Source organism: Asterias amurensis, chromosome 1 (genome assembly GCF_032118995.1).
Source record: "Asterias amurensis chromosome 1, ASM3211899v1".
In the NCBI taxonomy this organism is placed as follows: Eukaryota; Metazoa; Echinodermata; class Asteroidea; order Forcipulatida; family Asteriidae; genus Asterias; species Asterias amurensis.
Window position 1 is genome coordinate 5,598,067 of NC_092648.1, and position 19,529 is coordinate 5,617,595.

The 19,529-nt window shown below is 40.5% G+C and overlaps 3 protein-coding genes across 8 annotated transcripts in view; 1 reads left to right on the forward strand and 2 right to left on the reverse strand.

Moving 5' to 3' along the window:
• Window positions 1-355: 355 nt before the first annotated feature.
• Window positions 356-8,871, reverse strand: LOC139943892 (dehydrogenase/reductase SDR family member 7-like). Its single transcript, XM_071940775.1, has 9 exons — window positions 8,827-8,871; window positions 7,759-7,968; window positions 6,816-6,898; window positions 6,081-6,254; window positions 4,841-5,080; window positions 4,242-4,355; window positions 3,047-3,228; window positions 1,066-1,120; window positions 356-476 (listed from the first exon to the last, which is right to left on the reverse strand). The coding sequence occupies exons 2-9, from the start codon at window positions 7,937-7,939 to the stop codon at window positions 456-458; spliced, it is 1,050 nt and encodes a 349-aa protein (XP_071796876.1). The 5' UTR covers window positions 7,940-7,968; window positions 8,827-8,871; the 3' UTR covers window positions 356-455.
• A 279-nt stretch (window positions 8,872-9,150) lies between these two features.
• Window positions 9,151-19,198, reverse strand: LOC139943857 (L-methionine gamma-lyase-like). 2 transcript variants are annotated; one of them, XM_071940720.1, is made up of 9 exons: window positions 18,702-19,198; window positions 17,553-17,815; window positions 16,344-16,502; window positions 14,902-15,209; window positions 14,354-14,465; window positions 13,100-13,213; window positions 12,452-12,586; window positions 11,620-11,765; window positions 9,151-11,090 (listed from the first exon to the last, which is right to left on the reverse strand). In XM_071940720.1, exons 2-9 carry the CDS (start codon window positions 17,805-17,807, stop codon window positions 11,027-11,029), a joined length of 1,293 nt encoding a protein of 430 aa, XP_071796821.1. In that variant the 5' UTR covers window positions 17,808-17,815; window positions 18,702-19,198; the 3' UTR covers window positions 9,151-11,026. The 2 variants fall into 2 exon arrangements, with proteins under 2 accessions (XP_071796821.1, XP_071796811.1); XM_071940710.1 differs by having other exon boundaries at window positions 17,553-17,835.
• Window positions 19,199-19,296: 98 nt separating this feature from the next.
• LOC139943900 (transmembrane protein 229B-like) overlaps window positions 19,297-19,529 on the forward strand; it is a 334,157-nt gene continuing 333,924 nt past the window's right edge. For 2 of the 5 annotated variants that reach the window (XM_071940788.1, XM_071940811.1), the window contains exon 1: window positions 19,303-19,419. In XM_071940788.1, the coding sequence (XP_071796889.1) occupies window positions 19,415-19,419 (5 nt within the window). In that variant the 5' untranslated portion in view covers window positions 19,303-19,414. Of the gene's footprint in view, window positions 19,420-19,529 lie in introns of all 5 variants that reach the window. The other 3 variants (XM_071940804.1, XM_071940795.1, XM_071940820.1) reach the window with 3 other exon arrangements.

Sequence of the window (19,529 nt, forward strand, 5' to 3'; positions counted from 1 at the left end):
CTGTTTGATGTGGTTTTGGAGTTGTTGGACTTTAAACCCACTTTCCCAGTAATGCATTGGAAAGGTACATAGTGTATAGAGTATGATACACTTCTTGACAAATTAAACCTTCAGAATTATTTCAAATTTCTAAATTTAAAATGTCAACTTTCTTTATTGGGCAATCAGGGCAAGTTGCATAGTATTTTGATTATATACAGGGAGTGGTTTTTATCATTTTCCATCTTCACGTATTCAAATTTATACAGAGAACAAAAAAAGTTCAATACAAATTGGCTCATACAAATCTTTAAAATGAAACAAATTTGGATACTTCTGAAAAAATTCTGCAACTTACTTTTTGTTCATGTACTCTGTAATGGTCAAAGCAATGCTGGGAGAACGATCGTTGCTCTGTGGTGGCAGGCTCTGTGTGTACCAGGCTGACTGGTCCAGGATAGTTGGTGGTTGCTGGGTTATCCTTCGAGAGATTGTTCCTGGTTACCAGAGAAGGAGGGAACCAAAGAAAAGATCAAGGTAAACATTCGCCGATTTCTGTTTCAAAATTTGTTTTCTTGTGTATAAAGTTGTTTATAATTTGGCCCCAGTACATCTCCAAGTTCTCTTAGCCCTGTGTTCATATTCACTTTCATCCGCTACCCGACGCATTTGCTCCCTTCCATCACTCATTTCCAGCTTTCCTCGGACCCCGCACTATGACACCCTATGGCGATCTTGCTTTCTCGGTCATAGCTCCAACACTTTGGAACAAGCTACCCACCCACATTCAAGCAGCACCTTCATTGGACATGTTTAAACCATTACTTAAAACCCATCTGTTTTGTCAATCTGATTCGTCTGGTTATTGCGCTTAGAAACATTTGTATTAAGCGCTCTATAAATGTTGTAATTATTATTAAGGCCGTGTCCGAATTGGCGACTTTGGCTACAGCTACGGCTAGAACAGCGCGTCTGTCAGTGTTGAAGAATAGCAGACGCGCGCGCCCTAGCCGTAGCCGAAGTCGCCAATTCGGACACGGCCCAAGTATTTTATGTAAAAACTGAGGCAAGCCATTCATCAACTACCTGACTCTTCTTGAATTCTCGGATTCTCTTATCACCATACATTTTCTCCTTCAACCTGAAACACACAAAGTATAAAGTGTTGAAAAAACAACATTTGAAACGTACTGGTATTCTTATAACTGTAGCAGGGGCCAGTTTCACAAAGAACTAAGATTAATCTTAAGATTTTCGTTGCTTAGGTTTGAACAAAGAAAAAATGACTGAAGCGGAACTTGAACCAACGACCTCGGATTAGCGTTCCGGCACTCAACCAACTGATCTATCCAGCCCCAATAAAGAAACTGCAAACAAGGAATGGTGCAGGACTTGAACCTGCAACCTCCACATTAACATGCCGGTACTCTACCAACTGCGCTAGTCAAACCTTAATGTTGGCAATAGATAGCTCAGTTGGTAAAGCACCAGCACATTAATCCGGAGGTCACAGGCTTAAGTCCCACTCTTAGTGAATTTTTCTTTGTTTCTTTTTGTTTTCATCTCCTGGGCCCAATTTCATAGAGCTGCTTAAGCAAAAAATTTGCTTAAGCACGAAAATAGCTCGCTTATTTTACACATGTAACTGGCCAAAATGTCATGTCATTTACATTGCTTATGACTAGTATTTAGCTGTTGTTTACTTAGCATAACAATTGAGTGGAGTCTTGGCCGATAATCTGATTTTACTAAGCAATGAATTTTTTGCTTAAGCAAAAATTTTTGCTTAAGCAGCTCTATGAAATTGGGCCCTGCTGACCATGACTACAGCAAGCTAGTCAAATTGTTCAATAAAAGACAATGGACACTATTGCTAATTGTCAAAGACAAGACTTCTCAATTGGTGTATCTCAACATATGCATAAAATAACAAACCTGTGAAAATTTGAGCTCAATTGGTCATCGAAGTTGTGAGATAATAATGAAAGAAAAAACACCCTTGTCACACGAAGTTGTGTGCTTTCAGATGCTTGATTTCGAGACCTCAAATTCTAAACTTCGCGAAATCAAATTCGTGGAAAATTACTTCTTTCTCGAAAACTACTCCAATTCATAGGGAGCCGTTTCTCACATTGTTTTATACTACCAACCTCTCCCCATTACTCGTTACCAAGTAAGGTTTTATGATAAACATAAGGACAAGACGGACATTAGAAAATGCTGATGACAGACTACAAATAATTTGAGTACCAGGCTAATTCTGAACACAACCTCAATCCCAGGGGTGATCGATCTCACTGCGCCATTTTTTCCCAGCATGCCTTGCTCGATCATAACCCCTGGAATTGACAAGTTTAAATGTGCTATAATACGGACATTTATATTGCGCAGATACCTATATAAATATACTCTACTGCGCATAAATGAGCGTACATATTCATTATTAAATTTTTTCTACACGCGCACGCCTGTTTTTCGTCTTAAAGAATGTTTTTGTTTTTGTTTTTAAAAAACGTGTTCGTGTCATAAAAAACGCGGGCGTGATCAACAGAAAAATATCTTAAAACTACGTGCGCACACACTTGACATCTAATGCTTAACCAATTTTCTGAGCCAATCAGAGTTGTTTCCTAGTACATGCCTCCCAGGGGTTAGTGACGAGAGGTATCGATACGGCGCGCAGCCCATGGTAGCGAGGCTGAACTGAACACGACAAAAGTAAATGTTAAACAACTTACACCCTTCTCTGACAAGCGCGCCAGAGTCGCGCCAAACCAAATAGATTAGGACTGACTCTAGGTCAACCCAAATAACTTTTTGTTTCAGACAGGTGAACTTAACACAACATTTAGATTGACTTGGCTCGGGAAAAGTGCGACGTCTGAAACCAAGGCGCTCCAGAGTCGTTCTGAACGATTGCAACAGTCGATCTTTCAACTTCTAGCTCGTACAGTCGCACCTAACTATTTAGACGTTGAACTTTTCATGTACTTAATTCAGAATTTAGTTCGGCGCAACTCTGGAGCACTTGTCTGAAATGATGTTACTCTAAGAATAAAATGCTTACCATCTGGTCATAATAGGACACCACTGATACATCTGCATCAACAATAGAACAAGACCTTTACAGATCCACACCTCAGATAGGTTGTTTGCAATGGCAACAGCGATCAGGAAACCACAGCGCTCTGTCGACATCATCAAGCTTGAATTACGTTCAGCTGCGGCTGAAGTTTCCTTTAACTTGGGCTGATGGTAAAAAAAAACAAGAATGATGTGTTGACAAACAAAAACGCCTTGCTGACATTTAATCTTAATCGTCTTGAGTTTTAGTTTGGACAAACTTTCTTTTTTCAAAATTACCTTGATATTTGAGGAAGGGGGTCTAAAAACAGTAGGCTTCTGGGGGATCCCAAAACCAATCAACACATCAAATTTCTAGTTGGTGTTATAAAGTCCTTTTTGAGTTATTGCTTTTTAGACAATTAATGCACACAAGTACAGCTCTGTACCTGCAATTGAGGCTCTCTACTATTGTCCCTCTTTTGTTTGTTCTTTTTGGCAACAACTAACATCGGTTTTGTACACACTTTCCAACAGCAACTTAACCCCAAATGTTATGTAAAATCAAGTTTATTCAATTGTATTCAAGTCTCAAGTAATTTTCCCCAAGTCAATCACAAGGCGATGATATTGGCGACTCGAGTCTGACTTAAGTCTAAGTCACCGACTTGAGTCGACAACACTAATTATTCTCAACACTTCGGCTTGTCAAAGGCCCTACACCAGTTGGTAATTGTCAAAGACTAGTCTTCTCACTTGGTGTATCTCAACATATGCATACAATAACAAACCTGTGAAATTTTGGACTCAATTGGTTGTCAAAGTTGTGAGAAAATAATGGAAGACAAAACACCCTTGTTGCACAAGTTGTGTGCTTTCAGATGCCTTGAATTCGAGACCTCAGCTGAGGTCTCTCATTCATATTAAAATATGTTTTACTGAGAAATTACTTCTTTCTCAAAAACTACATTACTTCAAAGGGAGCCGTTTCTCATTACCAAGTAAGTTTTTATGCCAACACTTATTTTGAGTAACTACCAACAGTGTCCAGTGCCTTTTAGAGAGATCATTGTTGACGAAAACTAGCCACTCCAAACCAATTAACCTGGGAACGTTTCAAGAAGAACGGCCAGAAGCAGAATAATGAACAAAGAAGAATGAGGGTGTCCCTCCGTTGTTTCATGCTTTAAGCCACTTACTTGTTGAAGATTGTTTCCAAAGCAGTTCTCAACGATATTGCTCACGATTGGACCAGGACAGACATTGGTGACAGTCAAAGCCGAGCTTTCATATGCAAGTGCTCCAAAATAACCCTGCTTGTGCAAAACAAAAAGGAGGAAACAAAGAACATTGCTACATAAGAAAGATCACACAGGTTTTCCCTTTATAGAAGATAAAATTAGTGGTCTTTTTAGCAGGTCCCTGGGACCGATTGTACAAAGAGCTAAGACTGATCTAAACTGTGTCACAATACAAATCTCAAACATCAAACCAGGGCCACATTTGCCAGAGACGAGATTTTATAAAGCCGTTAAGCAGAAAATACTGCTTGACAAATTTCTTTGCTGAGCAAAAATTGAGTGGGGCACCAGGCACATCAGTTTAAACTAAATGTAATTTTTGCTGGTGACCTGTTTCTGTTTTAAGCAATACTTTTTCTGTGCTAAGCAAATGTTTGTGCTTAATGCAATTGGGCCCAGTACAAGGGTCATTTGCAACGTCTGTTTACAGGAATAATAGCTTTTAGGTTGTAAGTTTCAGCAAATTTCTATGGACTTTGCAGCCAAAGAATACTTACATGGAGAGCATGTTTAGATGCCGAGTAAGTTGCAGACATTTCTGTGGGTATTTTGCCGGTGACACTGCTGATGTTAACGATGTGACCTTGATTGCTTGACATCATATGAGGCAGAATGGCCTTGGTTACTGAGACTTGACCTATAAAGTCTACATCCATAAGGGCCCTGTCTACTTCCAGGCTGGTATCTACAGCAAGAGCTCGCTGTGATCGCCCTGCGTTGTTTACCAGGATGTCAACCTAAAAATGTGGCGTAACAAAGATTACTAAATCAAATCATGATATTTAAAGGCACTGTACACTATTGGCAATTACTCAAAATAATTGTTGGCATAAAAACTTACTTGGTAACAAGCAATGGGGAGCTGTTGATAGTATAAATCATTGTGAGAAACGGCTCCCGCTGAAGTAGCCTAGCTTTTTAGAAAGAAGTAAATTCTCACTAAAATAATTGAATTTAATAAGAGACCTCAGCTGAGGTCTTGAATTCAAAGCATTTGAAAGCACACAACTTGTGCGACAAGGGTGTTTTTTCTAACATTACTCACTCGAAACTTTGACAACCAATTGAGTCCAAATTTTCACAGGTTTGTTATTTGATGCATATGTTGAGATACATCAAGTGAGAAGACGGGTCTTGGACAATTATCAAATGTTTCCAGTGCCTGTCAAAAGAAAAATGTTTCGTGAGAGATCGCCTAACATCAGGACGGCCACTTCAAGGTGAGGGCTACACTTAAGTGATTTAGGTTATCGAGCCAAAGCAACTGCCACCAGTGGCACGTCGCTACCTACTCCTGGGGCTGAAACAGGGTTACCCCCTTCACAGTCCATATGGATGTAGGCATGGGTACCATCCGCTAGGAGCCTGGCTGGTAGAGCAGAATGCACCTTCCCACACTTGGCTGCTGACAACGTCTGGTGAACTAGCTAGACACACCACAAACAACATTTTGAGCAACAAGCCATGTGGCCTTGTAGGTTCCCCCCCAAATTTGAGTTTGGACTTTTTGTCCCATCTTCTGTAGGCTTTGTAATCTTAGGAAAAAGTTGCCTGATACAAATGCTGATATCACCAACACATCAATCACTCAACCATTGGTTCACAAATACAAACCCCGGGTTCTAATTAATCTCAAATAAAATAATAAGATAATAAAAACCACAATGAAACAACCAAGTATGCAAAAACCCAAAATGGCCTTGATCAAGCCCATCCCACGATATGAACAGTTATTACCTTGTGGAAATGGTCCAGTGCCTTTTGGGCACATCCTGGGTGAGACTCATAGTCAAGAACATCAAGTGGTAGGACGAGTACATCATCATCTCCCAGACCACACTCTTCTACACATCGTTCTTTAACTCGAAGCAGCTCCTTCGCTCTTCGAGCTGATAGAATTAACTTGACACCCTAAAAGACACAACGATTGGTTACCAACACTTATTAAAAAAGGTGTTCTTCCTTTCCTTCACACCCATGCTTTTGTTTTTATATAACTGAAGAAGGGTGCCCTTCCCATTTGCTACAAAGACCCTCAGAAAAGCCCCAGGAAAATATGTGCAAGGCCACAAAAAGACCAATTGGACAGCGTTTGAAAAGCCTACCAAACATGACAAAACTAGCCAAGGTGGTGCCGCAACGGTTTGAGTGTCCATTGAATATTGTACTTTATCCTCAATTGACAAAATGAACAGTTGTTTGCTGGCCAAATGCATGTTCAAACATATGAGAACCAGTCCAAGTTTACTCCCAGTGGTCAGGCTGGCTAGTTCTGTGTCAAAAGCATCCCAATTTCAATCCTAATGATGGACTAGTGAAAAAAAGTGGTATAAATGCAAAAAATAGTTGATGGCCTGACGTTTTGGCCCTAGCAGAGTCTTTCTTGAAAGCTAAAAATGAGAAAGATTCTGCTGGGGTCGTAGCGTCAGGCCATCAACTATTTTTTGCATTACCCTACAAACATAAAAGTACCTTCTTTGCTAATTCATAGCAGAGAGCTTCTCCTATGCCACTTGATGCTCCAGTCACCCACGCAACCTTGCCTCTCAAATGTGCTGCAGTGAAACATACAGTGCTAATTATTATTATTGGGAACAAAGAAATACTAGGACAGGTCTGCGATAACACCATGTGAATATCTCTTTTAAAGGCAGTGGACACTATTGGTAATTGTCAAAGACTAGCCTTCACAGTTGGTGTACCTCAACATATGCATAAAATAACTAACATGTGAAAATGTGAGCTAAATCGGTCATCGAAGTTGCGAGATAATAATGAAAGAAAACAAAAACCATTGCCACACGAAGTTGTGTGCGTTTAGATGGTTGATTTCGAGACCTCAAGTTCTAAATCTGAGGTCTCGAAATCAAATTCGTGGAAAATTACTTCTTTCTCAAAAACTATGGCACTTCAGAGGGAGCCGTTTCTCACAATGTTTTATACCATCAACCTCTCCCCATTACTCAGTACCAAGTAAGGTTTTATGCTAATAATTATTTTGATTAATTATCAATAATGTCCACTGCCTTTAAGTAGTGTTTGTTCTAAAAAGAACTGGTGGTCAACGACTCAACCTTTCAATCTAACATGCTCTGATCTTCAGGAGAACGCTGGACTCAGCTATACTTCCACAATGCAAAGTTTTGAAAAGAAGCTATACTTCCACAATGCAAAGTTTTGAAAAGAGCTACAAAAATTTGACTTTGCGTCCGCCTTGTGTGTTCCCCTCCTTCCATTTTGTTCTTCCAGCAGTGGTGGATTGCATTATTGTTAAATTACAATTCCTGTGACTGCAAAACAAATATTTATTCAACTCTAACAATGTGGGTATTCGACAAAAGATGAGGTACCATTTAGTACACTTTGTCAGTGATGAAAGTTAGGTGTTTCAAATGAGACCCGTTCATAAACTTACATCCACTTGAACCAAACTGCTCGTAAAACATAAGCAGGGGGTCACCATCTTGTATCAATGTCATGACAACAGTTCCAATGATGAAGATGAGCAGGGCAAATGCCAGAATTTGTAGAACGGGCAGAGCAAACAGAAGAATGACAGACGCAGCGATGAGGACAATCGCACTTTTTGTCTCCATGTTGATAGTGATGGTATTATGGACGTCACCTAATTGATACGGAAGAATTACATTAATCATAAATCCTTAAAGGCAATTTTGCCATCTGCCCTAAGTGACACAATCAAGAGGAGGTCAAGGTGGCTGCTGGGGCCCGACCTCGGTAAACCCCCGGAGCCCCAGGAGAATGACATCAGATCATTTGAATGCACTAGGGGAGACCTGGGTCGACCCAGGGAAGGAAATACTGTAGAACGCACCCATGGTTGCATGAAATGACCTGAGCCAAATTTCAAAAAGCTATCTAAAGTTTACAGAAAATAATAATACAGATGTTTCTATGACACAGTCAGTGACCTATATAAATATACTCTACTGCGCATTACAAGGAATACAAAAAATGCAGAGAAAAAAATGAAAAAACAAATACACGGAGGAGGGAGATTGTGCATAGCAAAGCAAACTGTTTATTGGCCTAGCAAGAAATGACCAGGGATAGGTCTACTCCTGACTCCTGTCCAACCATGCCAACCTATTACCTAACTTACTTTTAGCACTGGTTTATGGTTATTGTAATTGTATGGTATTCTGGCTTTTGCTCAGCAAGTTTTTTTTGCTTCATCTAAGCAAGTTTTTGAGCATATCGTCCATGCTTACCATACTTACTTACACAGGCTTTTAATTTATTATGAAAATGGGCCCTGCACAGGCTGCAGGCAATTGCATTGGTCAGTTTGTGTGTGTGTACAAAAAAATGTACAAAAATAAGTTGGCTGTTGGCAACTGAACCATGTGAACTGTCCACAGCAATTTCTCATCTTTTTAAAATATAATAAATGGAATACCATCCTATTCCATGTTCACAATTTCAAAAGCATCCGTAAAATGTACACCATTACTATACTTACAAATCAGTGCCTTGGTGTTCAGTTCTTTTGAAGTTGGCGCATCTAGCCGCATATTGGGCCTTAATTTCCATCTACGGATCCAAAGGCCGGCTTGCCTTGTAGTTAGAAAAGTTAGAATCCATGCGGTTCAAGGCGGTGAAGTGTGTAAACAAAATTTGCTTGAGCCCATTTGTAAACATTGATATGGGAATAGGCTTTATTCATATGCAGAGGAACAATATATATATACATAGTAAATATAGAACTCCCTTATAAATCCTCCATGCTTGGCAGGAAAGCAGGAAATGAAATTAAGCAAAATGAAAGTGACACACGGTATTATGACATTTTTGGGGGTGTGTTTTCCTCCATGGTTTTAACCAAACTATCTCTTTGGAGTCTCCACACTATACAGGCCCGTTTCAATCAATGATATTCAATCGAACAAGTGAAGAAAAAAAATGGGATGGAATAAAGTCACAAAAAGATCAGGCAAGGAGGATGCCAAGTCCCTGTTTTTTTTTTTTTTCCCAGTTTATTTTGCATTTTATTTTGAAGAGCCCCATACCAACCAACTCACGGAAACAAAAACCGTTAAAAGAACTTGTAATCCCCCTCCTCCGATTATTTTCCCGGGTGCATCACTGGTTAGAAAACAACAAAGACACAGAAAAATTACCTTCTATAATTGTTTTTATTAATCTTTGCTAAAATAGCACAAGAGGAGGTAGGTGAAGGGAATGTGTGTTTTGTACTTGTTACAAAATAACTTTGTTATAAAATGTTGATAAAATTATATTTATATAAATGTAAAAGTTAAATGATCAGCATTGATGTACAAGTAGTTTATAATTAGTCATACATCACAATGCTACCATGGAATATTTGATGCTGCAGGCTTACTTTATTCATAGAAAATAATATGAGTAAAACAAAATAAAAATAGATTGGAATTAGAAACCATCATTATATGAAAATGGCTTTATTTATAGGAAATAATATGAGTAAAACGAAATAAAAATAGCTTAGAATTATAAACCAGCATCATATGAAAATTACGTGAATACAACAACAACACATATTTTTCGAATAACAAACAATGATAAATGAATTATATCTTCCACAAAAAAAAGAACTTGCACTATAGGTATGGATAGCTAAATGTTAAGCCATTTTCAAAAGGCCTTGCCACACACAGGCAATTTCTTCAGAAAACTTTGAAGCAACCGTTTGCACTGTATGCCGAAGAAACACAAGATATGGGAAAGGTTTGCGGTAACACCATGTAATGACTCTAATTAGTTGGGGTGGTTCTGAAAAGAACCGTTGGTTTCAACTCGACGATTCTATCAGTATGCTCTGATCGTCTTCTGGAGAAAGCTGGACTCTGATGCTGCATGCTGCTTCAGTTCTGTGGAGGCGGATTAGCTTGGTGATGCACGAAGGCGGGAAATGGCGGGAAACACAAGATACATTCTTCCCACTTTAACCTTAACCTGTGACATTTTTGTCCCTACTCAAAGTTTTGTCCCTACTCAAACTGCATTCCAAGTAAAAAGCAGTTTTCATACTAAATTATGATATCAAAAATATATTAAAAGGTAACGGGTACATAAGACTCGTGTACCATAATGACTGGAACACATTACCACCAGACATCATATCCATCACAGACAATAAGAACTTTAAAGAAGCTGTTACAATCATCTTTAGCTAGTAAAAACCTAACAGCGCACACCCACTATTCTCGTTTTGCTCTAGTAAGAGCAATTATAACACACCTCTTGCTTGTTCTGTATTCTGGCTGGCTGAAACACGGTCACCGTCACGTTGGGTGAACTAATATAGTCTAGTAATCGTGCGCTCGTGTTTGGCAGGAATAGTGCCCGCCGGGCACTAGTTTTTTAAAATAGTGTCTGGTCTCTTGACGTGAACCGTGAACAGCAACTACAAAACATTCTTTCTTTTCCAGATTTCTGTTCTTATTTCACATCTTTAAGTCCGAGGTGTGTTATAAAACGCATATTGACTGGCATAATTCAATTACTAGTGTAGGTCTATTCCCCTCGGGCCTGTGAGTGACCCTCATTGCCAGTCAATATGTGTATAATATTTATCCAGATCCAGAGGCATCATTTCCTTTGGAGTTCGCACTGAATCCTGTCACTCTTTGCTTGAATAACTTGCTGGATAAACACAGTTACCTGTGTTTAATTTCTATTCACACTTTAGCTAGAGCTTGTTCCAGATCTCGGATGAGGTCGACTGAATTCTCAATACCAACACTGAAAAAACACAATGTGAACATAACAATTTTATTTCTAACCAGGTATAAGGATGCAGAAAGAACAGAGTACACGTACACAGTGTGTACTGTATAACACATCATTGAAAGGGTACAATTTCAATCAAAGCTGTGAACACTTGCAGTCAGTGAGATTTTGTACAGCAGTCACAGGTCTGGAAGGTCACCTTGGAGAGGGCAAGGCCATTTTCATTTTGAAATTCATGGGCCTGCAGTCAGGTTAGAATTACATTCAACATATTGAGAGAAAACATTTCCATAATCAAATTTGTCCATTAGAACATTGAAAGATTGGTTTATTTTCAGGGAACTTTCTGTAGATTCAGGGAGAGTTGGTAGCCCTGCTTTCAAATTAATTTTCCTTATTTCACCGACTGTCTGAATAATCCATCCTCCCCAACCCAAGTGTTTGTGTAAGGGGTGGGTGTTGAGGGCAGGAGGAAGGGAATGAGAACAGGTCATGGAGGTGGCGGTCACAAAGTGGCCCTTGAATTAAGACTAGAAGTTACCTGAGTCGTACAAGCCCATCAGAGATACCCCCTTTCTGTCTGTCTTCAGGGGTCATGAGTAACGGGCCGTGGGTCATGGTGGCTGGATGCTCAATCAAGCTCTCTGTAGAACCCAGTGACACAGCCAGGGTGATGAGCTTCAATGACTGTGGAGCGGAGAAATTGCAATCAAATAGAAACATAATCTCACCCCTCAAAATAATATGAGGTGTAAGCCTGGGCAACTAGTGTGACTAGTATTGAAGTCCTGACTATTGATTGCTTTGTCGAGTCGCGACTCGCGACTACTGTTTTTCAACTACTCGGTTAATCGTGCCACCACTACAACACTACAAAAATAGTCACGAATACCTGCTTGGTGAACCAAATGTGTTACTCATGACTATTTACGACAAACATAAAAAGAACCTCACTTATGTTTTTTTTTGCAACTCACTGTACGTTGACAACATATTTCCACCAGAGAAAGGAAGTAGAAACAAAAACAAGCCACATTTTGGTCTTTAAATTTGTGCACTGAAGCAGTTTGTTTTCAATACTTCTACCTAAGAGAGGTTTGCAGTAACACCAGTTTGCGGTAACTACTTTTTTTGAGTAGGTTGATTCTATAAAAAGGACCAGTGGTTAACGACTCAGTGTGTCGCTTAGTATGCACTAATCATCTTCAGGAGAAACGACAGGAGCATACTGATCGAATTGTTGAGTCGTTAACCACTGGCCATGGTCCTTTTCCGGAGAAACACTACTCCCAGAAAGAGATATCCACATGGTATTACTGCAAAGCTCTCTTATGGTTCTACATCCACAATGTAAAGTTTCAAATTTGACTTACTTCTACCAGCGTCTTAGCAGGCTGCAATCCTCCAGCTACTTCAAAGACAATCATACCACCAAAGGAAGACATCTGCTTCTTGGCTACCTCATGCTGGGGGTGTGATGGTAGACCTGGGTAGAATACTCGGCTTATCTGTATGACAGTACGGATCATCATAGTAATAAAAACTTAATGAATTTATGTTGTGCTCTCTCAAGGACCAGCCTGTTCGAGGGCCCATAACAGTACAAATATCAGTAAGAAAAATACACAGAAAAAGTTTCAGAAAAAGTACTCCAGTAAAAATAAGCAAAATTGAAATCAAAGCCATATGATAAAAAGATATATGAACACCGTAATACTGTATAAAACAATGCTAACTCATACATGCAATAGCACTCACAAAGTTCACAATAAAATATAAACCATAATAAAAGGTACCAAGGTCAAGTAAACTAAAATCACCATGTTCCAAATCGCACGACTCATGAAACAACGCCCTTACTGGGACGACAGGGCCCTCAGTGAGGTCGATGAAGCTCTATCTTTGTGTTGTGTGCAATTTGAGGATGAGGCGGCCACGGGCGCAGGTCTTTGCCGAATGATATAACAAAACCATTTTGATTTAGACTTTCTTTTTGTTATGACTTGAAACCACTACCTCACCTTTGGATGTTGTTCCAGGTACTGAGCTAGTCTAAGTCCGTTTAGGCTGTGCTTCTCCATACGAAGGGGCAAAGTGCGGATTCCACGTAGGAGCAGAAAGGCGTCAAACGGAGACTGCGCAAAAAGTATAAAATAAAAATTCAATCAGTTCAGAATTTTAATTAAAGTTTTAGCTATTTGGTGTAGGAAACAGCCTAATTCTGAATTCAGTTCCATAGAGATATTCAAGTGCAAAAATCAGCTCAGCACAAAACATTATTTGCCTGTCGGAAATTCAAACACTAACATGGTCAAGATGGGTTGACTTGCTCATTATTTTATAGCAGAAATGTGTTAACCATGTGCAACGAAACCCTAGAGCAAGTTCGAGTGTGCACCATGGTTAACTATAGGCTCACTATTTTGACTCGAACCTAGGGTGGTCGACCACGTGTTGACTGCTTTGGTCAACAATTGGGAACCAGCGTTCTGATAGCCTGTTCCTTGCTAAACAGTACATGTGCAACGCGCAGAAGAGAACCAGTGACACAATAGAAAAAAGGCAGAAGGCAATAGAGTGCGTCCCTGTGATATACGTTGCTGGTCTGTGGTCAATCAAGGATCGACTAAATGTGGGCACTCCAACTTGCTCCTAGATGTAGCTGACCTACAAAGTCACTAATTAATTCAAATATTTAAGTTTTTTGTATCAACCAAACATATCAACCGAAAAAACAGGAATGAGTTCACTCATCTTTGAAACTTTGTTCAGCCTGGGGAATTTTAGCTTACTAGGCAATCAACGCTTAGTGCAGAAATTTTGCGCTTGCCCTGCAAGTGGAGAATCGTAAGTGCAGAATTAAGCAATTAAACAGGGCCATAAATATTGGCCATGTTCAGCTGTGAGAATTCTACACTTTAATGAGAGGCTTTCAGGGTGTCATGGTTGGCGTGTGCGTAATGCGCTTGCCTCTCACAGTGTGACCCCGGATCGATTCCCAGCCAGGACCATATGTGAGTTGAGTTGTGCGTTGGTTCTCTGCCGTGCCACAAGGGTTTTCCAGACCATCCCGTTTTCCTCCCTCAGGAAAAAATCAAACACTTTTGATCTTGGCTGTGCTCCGTGGTCATAATGGGTTAATGTGGCTGGCAGCCAAAGGCGCCCTTGCATGCCTGTTTCTCGAACACGTTGTAGCCACATCCTTAGCAATTCAGCTCTTACCTGCGAGTAAGAATGATTAGCCCCCCAAATTATTATTATCTTTGACTACATACCAGACAGCTTCCTGTTTGTCCTTGAAACGATTTGATCCCATACAGAATCTCTTCATCCCTGGTGCTCATAGAACCTGCAACGATGTCACTGTGTCCACCCATGTACTTGGTACTGTGGCAAGATATAAACAGAAGGAAAATATACATATGAAAAAAGCAAACAGGAAAAGTTGTGTTTGGTAAACAATGTCCAGCAAGCCAATCCATTTCTTGACATTTGACTGCGTTCCAAAAACGAACAACCCCTTGCATGGGACATCACACATGCTTCAAAGGGGCATCCCCTGGAAGCAAATAGCAAATCGAACGATAGCTGTTTTTTGTAAACATGGGCGTGAGCTCAGACAATGTAAAAACCAGGAACACAAGTGCACTGGTTTCTTTTATGTGCGTTACGCAACACACGTGACTAACAGCTGTACATCCGAACCCACACTCTGCTGATCAGAAACACCAGAGTTTGGGTTAGGTGCTCTTAACCGCTAGACTTACATTCAATTCCCTGTGTAGTCTGTAAAGTTTTGTGGTTAGAGTTGTTATAATCTTACCAACTGTGAACGACAATGTCAACACCAAGCTCCAGAGGGCGCTGCAGCATGGGGGACCCAAAGGTGGAGTCCACTACACTGATGGCACTGGGGACAGTCTTAGCGATGTCAGCAAATGCCTTCAAGTCAAGCACACCTAAGCATGGGTTGCAGGGTGTTTCACCGTAGAATAACTTGGTGTTTGGTTTGATTGCTTTCCTGTACTCTTCAACGTCACATGCCTTGATGAATGAAACCTCGATGCCGTAATTTGGAAGCATGGTTTTCATGACGGAGTAAGTGCCAGAATATGCAGAATCTGGTGCGATCTAGACCATGGAAGAAAACAAAGGTTAGAATTTAAACAAATTAAACCCCTGAGGTTCTACCCTAGCAGAGTCTATCTTAATGGTTTAACCTTTGAGAGAGAGAGAGAGAATCTGTTAAGGTCAAACAGTCAGGCCATTAACTATTTTGGGTGCTCGAGTTGGCGTTGATTAATCCTGGCCTTCCACCTCAGTCCCTTCCTAACTGCATGGGCTTTCCCTGGAACAAATCTCTTGGGTTTTACTCCCTCATCTAAAACTGAAACATCCTTCCTTGTCTTCTCTCAATTGGGTTCTTTTCTCAGAGTCCTTGGCTTCACAACCAGACTAAATGAAATTAAAATTTATGCACAAAGTAAACAATTCCTTTTGGTTGGTAACCGGTATTTCTGTTTTCTCAAGATAAAACCATTAAGAATGTACCAGATAGCACTGTAGGGCTTGTAAAACCAAGATAAACACCAAGTAGAAAACACTCTGATGACCTCGTTTCAATTCAGGTTGCTTTGGCCAGACTTCCAAAGTTCGCGTCTAGAATACCCAACAATTTTGACCAATCCTGGGGAGAACTCAGCATCTACAATGTTTCCTGTTATCATCCTTCCTGATAAAATGCGTAAAGGCCCGGTCCCACTGCAGCGAAAACGAAAACGATACGCTAACGACGCAAAGAATGAGCGTGTGCGTAATCTGCGTGGAGCAATTCGACCAATACAATGCGTTTTCTTTGCGTCGTGATCGTTATCGTTTTCGTTATCGCTGCAGTGGGACCGGGCCTTAACGCTCAGCGAAGGGTTCATGCATTTCTCACTGATCGTCTTTGTTTAACCCTTATAGATCTAGGTCAGTGCGGCAGCGCACTAGAGGGCATTTTGGGATGCTGTCGTTGCAACATTTGGCATTGTGCAATGAATCAGGTCAAACTTTCACCAAGCAGTGCTCTAGGTTTAGCGTCGGTAGTATAGCTATGCCGGAATATTCACGTGGTCACAGTCTGTACTTGTGACTGGTTGGCCAATACTTCGGTAACCGAGGTGTCTGAATAAAAACAGTTTAGTTGAAGACTATGGCTTGACTGATTACACACAACAAAGCTTCATTGTTTATCATTTTGAGTCTCAGCATAACGTATCTTACCACATGGTCACCAGCCTTCAGCAGAGTCAGTAATGTGGTTGTAATGGCTCCCATGCCACAGGAAAACACCAAAGTACCCACGCCTCCTTCCAGAGTGTTAATGGCATGAGCGGCTGACTCACAGGAATGATTGCCGATCCTGCTGTATATGTAGCCATCCTATAAGGAAGATAAGATCACATAAGTTTATAGGATTCGAGGCATTGCATGGTGAGGTATCAATGTATATTTGGTTTGCGGTAACACCATGTGTGTATCTACTTGCCAGGTTAAGTTTGTCAGTCTCCCGACGATGACTAGAGCAAGCTAGTCGAAACGTTGAGACCAATTCAGATTTGACTCCGCGGCAGTACAGTTAATTACGATCCTATAAGTTAAAGTAGTAGTCCCAGTCTATTTTCTATACCATCCGCCCTGGTAATAGTTAAAAGCAGGACAGTTCTTTTCAGAACTGAGAAGTCTGCCGAACCCCAATTATCTACTCCGCGGCAGCAGAATAAAGCAAGACAGTTCTCTAAAGAACAAACTTTACCTTGCAAGTAGATACACATATGGTGTTACCGCAAACCAAATATACACAATCACATAAGTTGTAACATTATACAAAACTATATTTTTGTTTTTGGGGTAAAAGTTTTTTTTTAATGTTTCATCTTTCATTTAGATTGAAGTAAGCAATGAGAACACATGACACGCTGTGGCCAAGCAGACTACTAGTTCAATAGAATTTTTGTTGTCAGCAGCAGAGTCTGGGTTCGATACCCACAACACTTACACTCCTCTGTATTGTGCCGTCGGGAATAGTGAAGCAAAATATTTTGGACAAAGTTTTATTATCTGCTCTCATTGCACATATTTCGCTCATGTAATGTTTGTTTCAACGTCCTGCAATTTCATTACCATGGTAAAGGAAAACAATTGTTGCACGCTGTGACAGGGTCCATGTGGGTTTTGAACAGTACACCCTCAGGGGCAATGGCATCCTAGTAGGCCTGCCCCCTCGAGTGGACAAACCATGGACCCTGCCACAGCATGCAACATTTGTATAATGCTACATAGCACTTACAGAACTTAAACCTACAGAATCAAGCTTGAGTAACCTGCCCCACTGCTGTAGAAATGTGGCGTCGGTGAGAAGGCTCTGCTGAGGCACAAAATACTTGCTCAGTGGGCCCAGATCCTAGCAACTAGCACACATCCCAAACTTACCTTTAGACAATCATTATACTCATCGACTCGATTGATTCTGTATGTAGATGCAACACTGATAGAGGGCACTATGGGAAAAGTTAGCCCCTGCCCTTTGAGCTCAGGCTGGGCGCATACAGCTTTAGTTTCAAGACTTGTCTCTGGACCAAAATGGTGTGTCTCCGTCGCATGACGGAGCTCTTCCGCTGGATCTTTGATTCCCCCAGAATCTTGAATGCTGGAGGGCACCCTTTTGAGCTTCCTGTTTTCAGCCATGTTTAGCTCTGATAAAGAGAAGATGAAACTGATGAGAGAAAACACAGAGAAACTTTAAGCCATAATAATTGTTGGGCTGAACATGTACTGTAGTGTTTGTTCAACTTCTTCATTATCATGGCTCTCTTTTTTAACAATCGGTCATGTCTCTGGAATGCTCTCCTCAGCAACTTGTCGACGGCGCCTCCATCCTAGACTGCTCACAGACGGCAGGTGCAGTTCTTCTAGATCCACTACCTGCCCCGCTGTTTTTAGCACCACTGGCACTGCACTACATTTTATCCTGCACCATGCAAGCACACTCCATGCACACGCACACAACCTTACTCTATATGCTGACTCCAACCATCATGATTCATGACCATGGAGCAATCACTTTAGTTTATTATTGCTCCATCGGCATCATCATTCATGCTCCATTCCCGAGTCCGGATAACTTTCCGTATGACGCCACCACTTTTTCACTCATTTTTACGAAAAGGGATATCTCATTGAGGTAAAGGATAACTTTCCGTATGGCGCCACCACTTTTTCACTCATTTTTACAAAAAAGGATATATCAATCAGGTAAATAAGTTCCTATATTATTTTATATCGAATGAAAAAGTGGTGGCGTCATACGGAAACTTTTCCGAGGTAAATTAGATACTATATTATTTCATATCAAACGAAAAAGTGGTGGCGCCATACGGAAACTTTTCCGAACCCAACTCCAAATCCAAGTCACAACTCACGTCCGACTGCTTTTATTTAATTTGTTTAATAAAGTAACATCTAAAAACGGTATAAACATAATCAATTAATTTTTAACTAGTTACTACCTTGCTTAAACCAGTATGAGTTAGAATTTAAACAGATAAAATGGGAAACCTAAACTGTCGACCTTGTACTTACGTGTTCACCGTGGTGGGTGGGTGTATAGTAGTGGTGCAGTGTAAAGTTTATCATTCGACGCCCTCAATGTTCAGTAGTGTCCAGTGAAAAAGTTGAGAAGCGATACAAAAATTTCACCGCCTTGTACTGCATGGGTTCTAAAATCCGTGGATGAAAGTTCAAAATAGCGGCTAGCTTCAAACAAAAGAAAACAAAAAACAGCTGTGATTATTGTGCGCAATTTTCTAAAGTGAGGATGATACAAAATTGCGCGCACAATTTTGATCTCCAAAAATATAAATGGGGACGCAAAATTCAAGTAACATTCGAACACCGCGTCATACATATAAACCATTGTTATCATGAAGAAGAAGAAAACCAAAAAATAGTGAGATAAAATCAGGCCGTGTCCGAATTGGCGACTTCGGCTACAGCTACGGCTAGGGCGCGCGCGTCTGCTATTCTTCAACACTGACAGACGCGCTGATCTAGCCGTAGCTGTAGCCGAAGTCGCCAATTCGGACACAGCCTTAATCTATTTTTCAGTCAAATTTCATTTTGCGCGCGCATTTTTGTTAATTTATTTAGACTATGCGCAGTTATGGAAATTGTGCAAATCTTGAAATAGGACGTGACACAAATTCTCCGGCCGGTCAGCTGCTTTTATTGCTGCTAGCTTTGATTTTAACAACTCTACGAATAGCTGAAGAGGGTAGGTAAGAGCCAGCTAGACAATGTTGTAAGTTAGGTTAGGCCTAGGCCTACTTGAGGTTTCGTTTGAGATACATGAATGGGTTTTTGTTTATAACAAAAAATGAATTTGTTAACCCTATCTTTAGTTGCATGCCG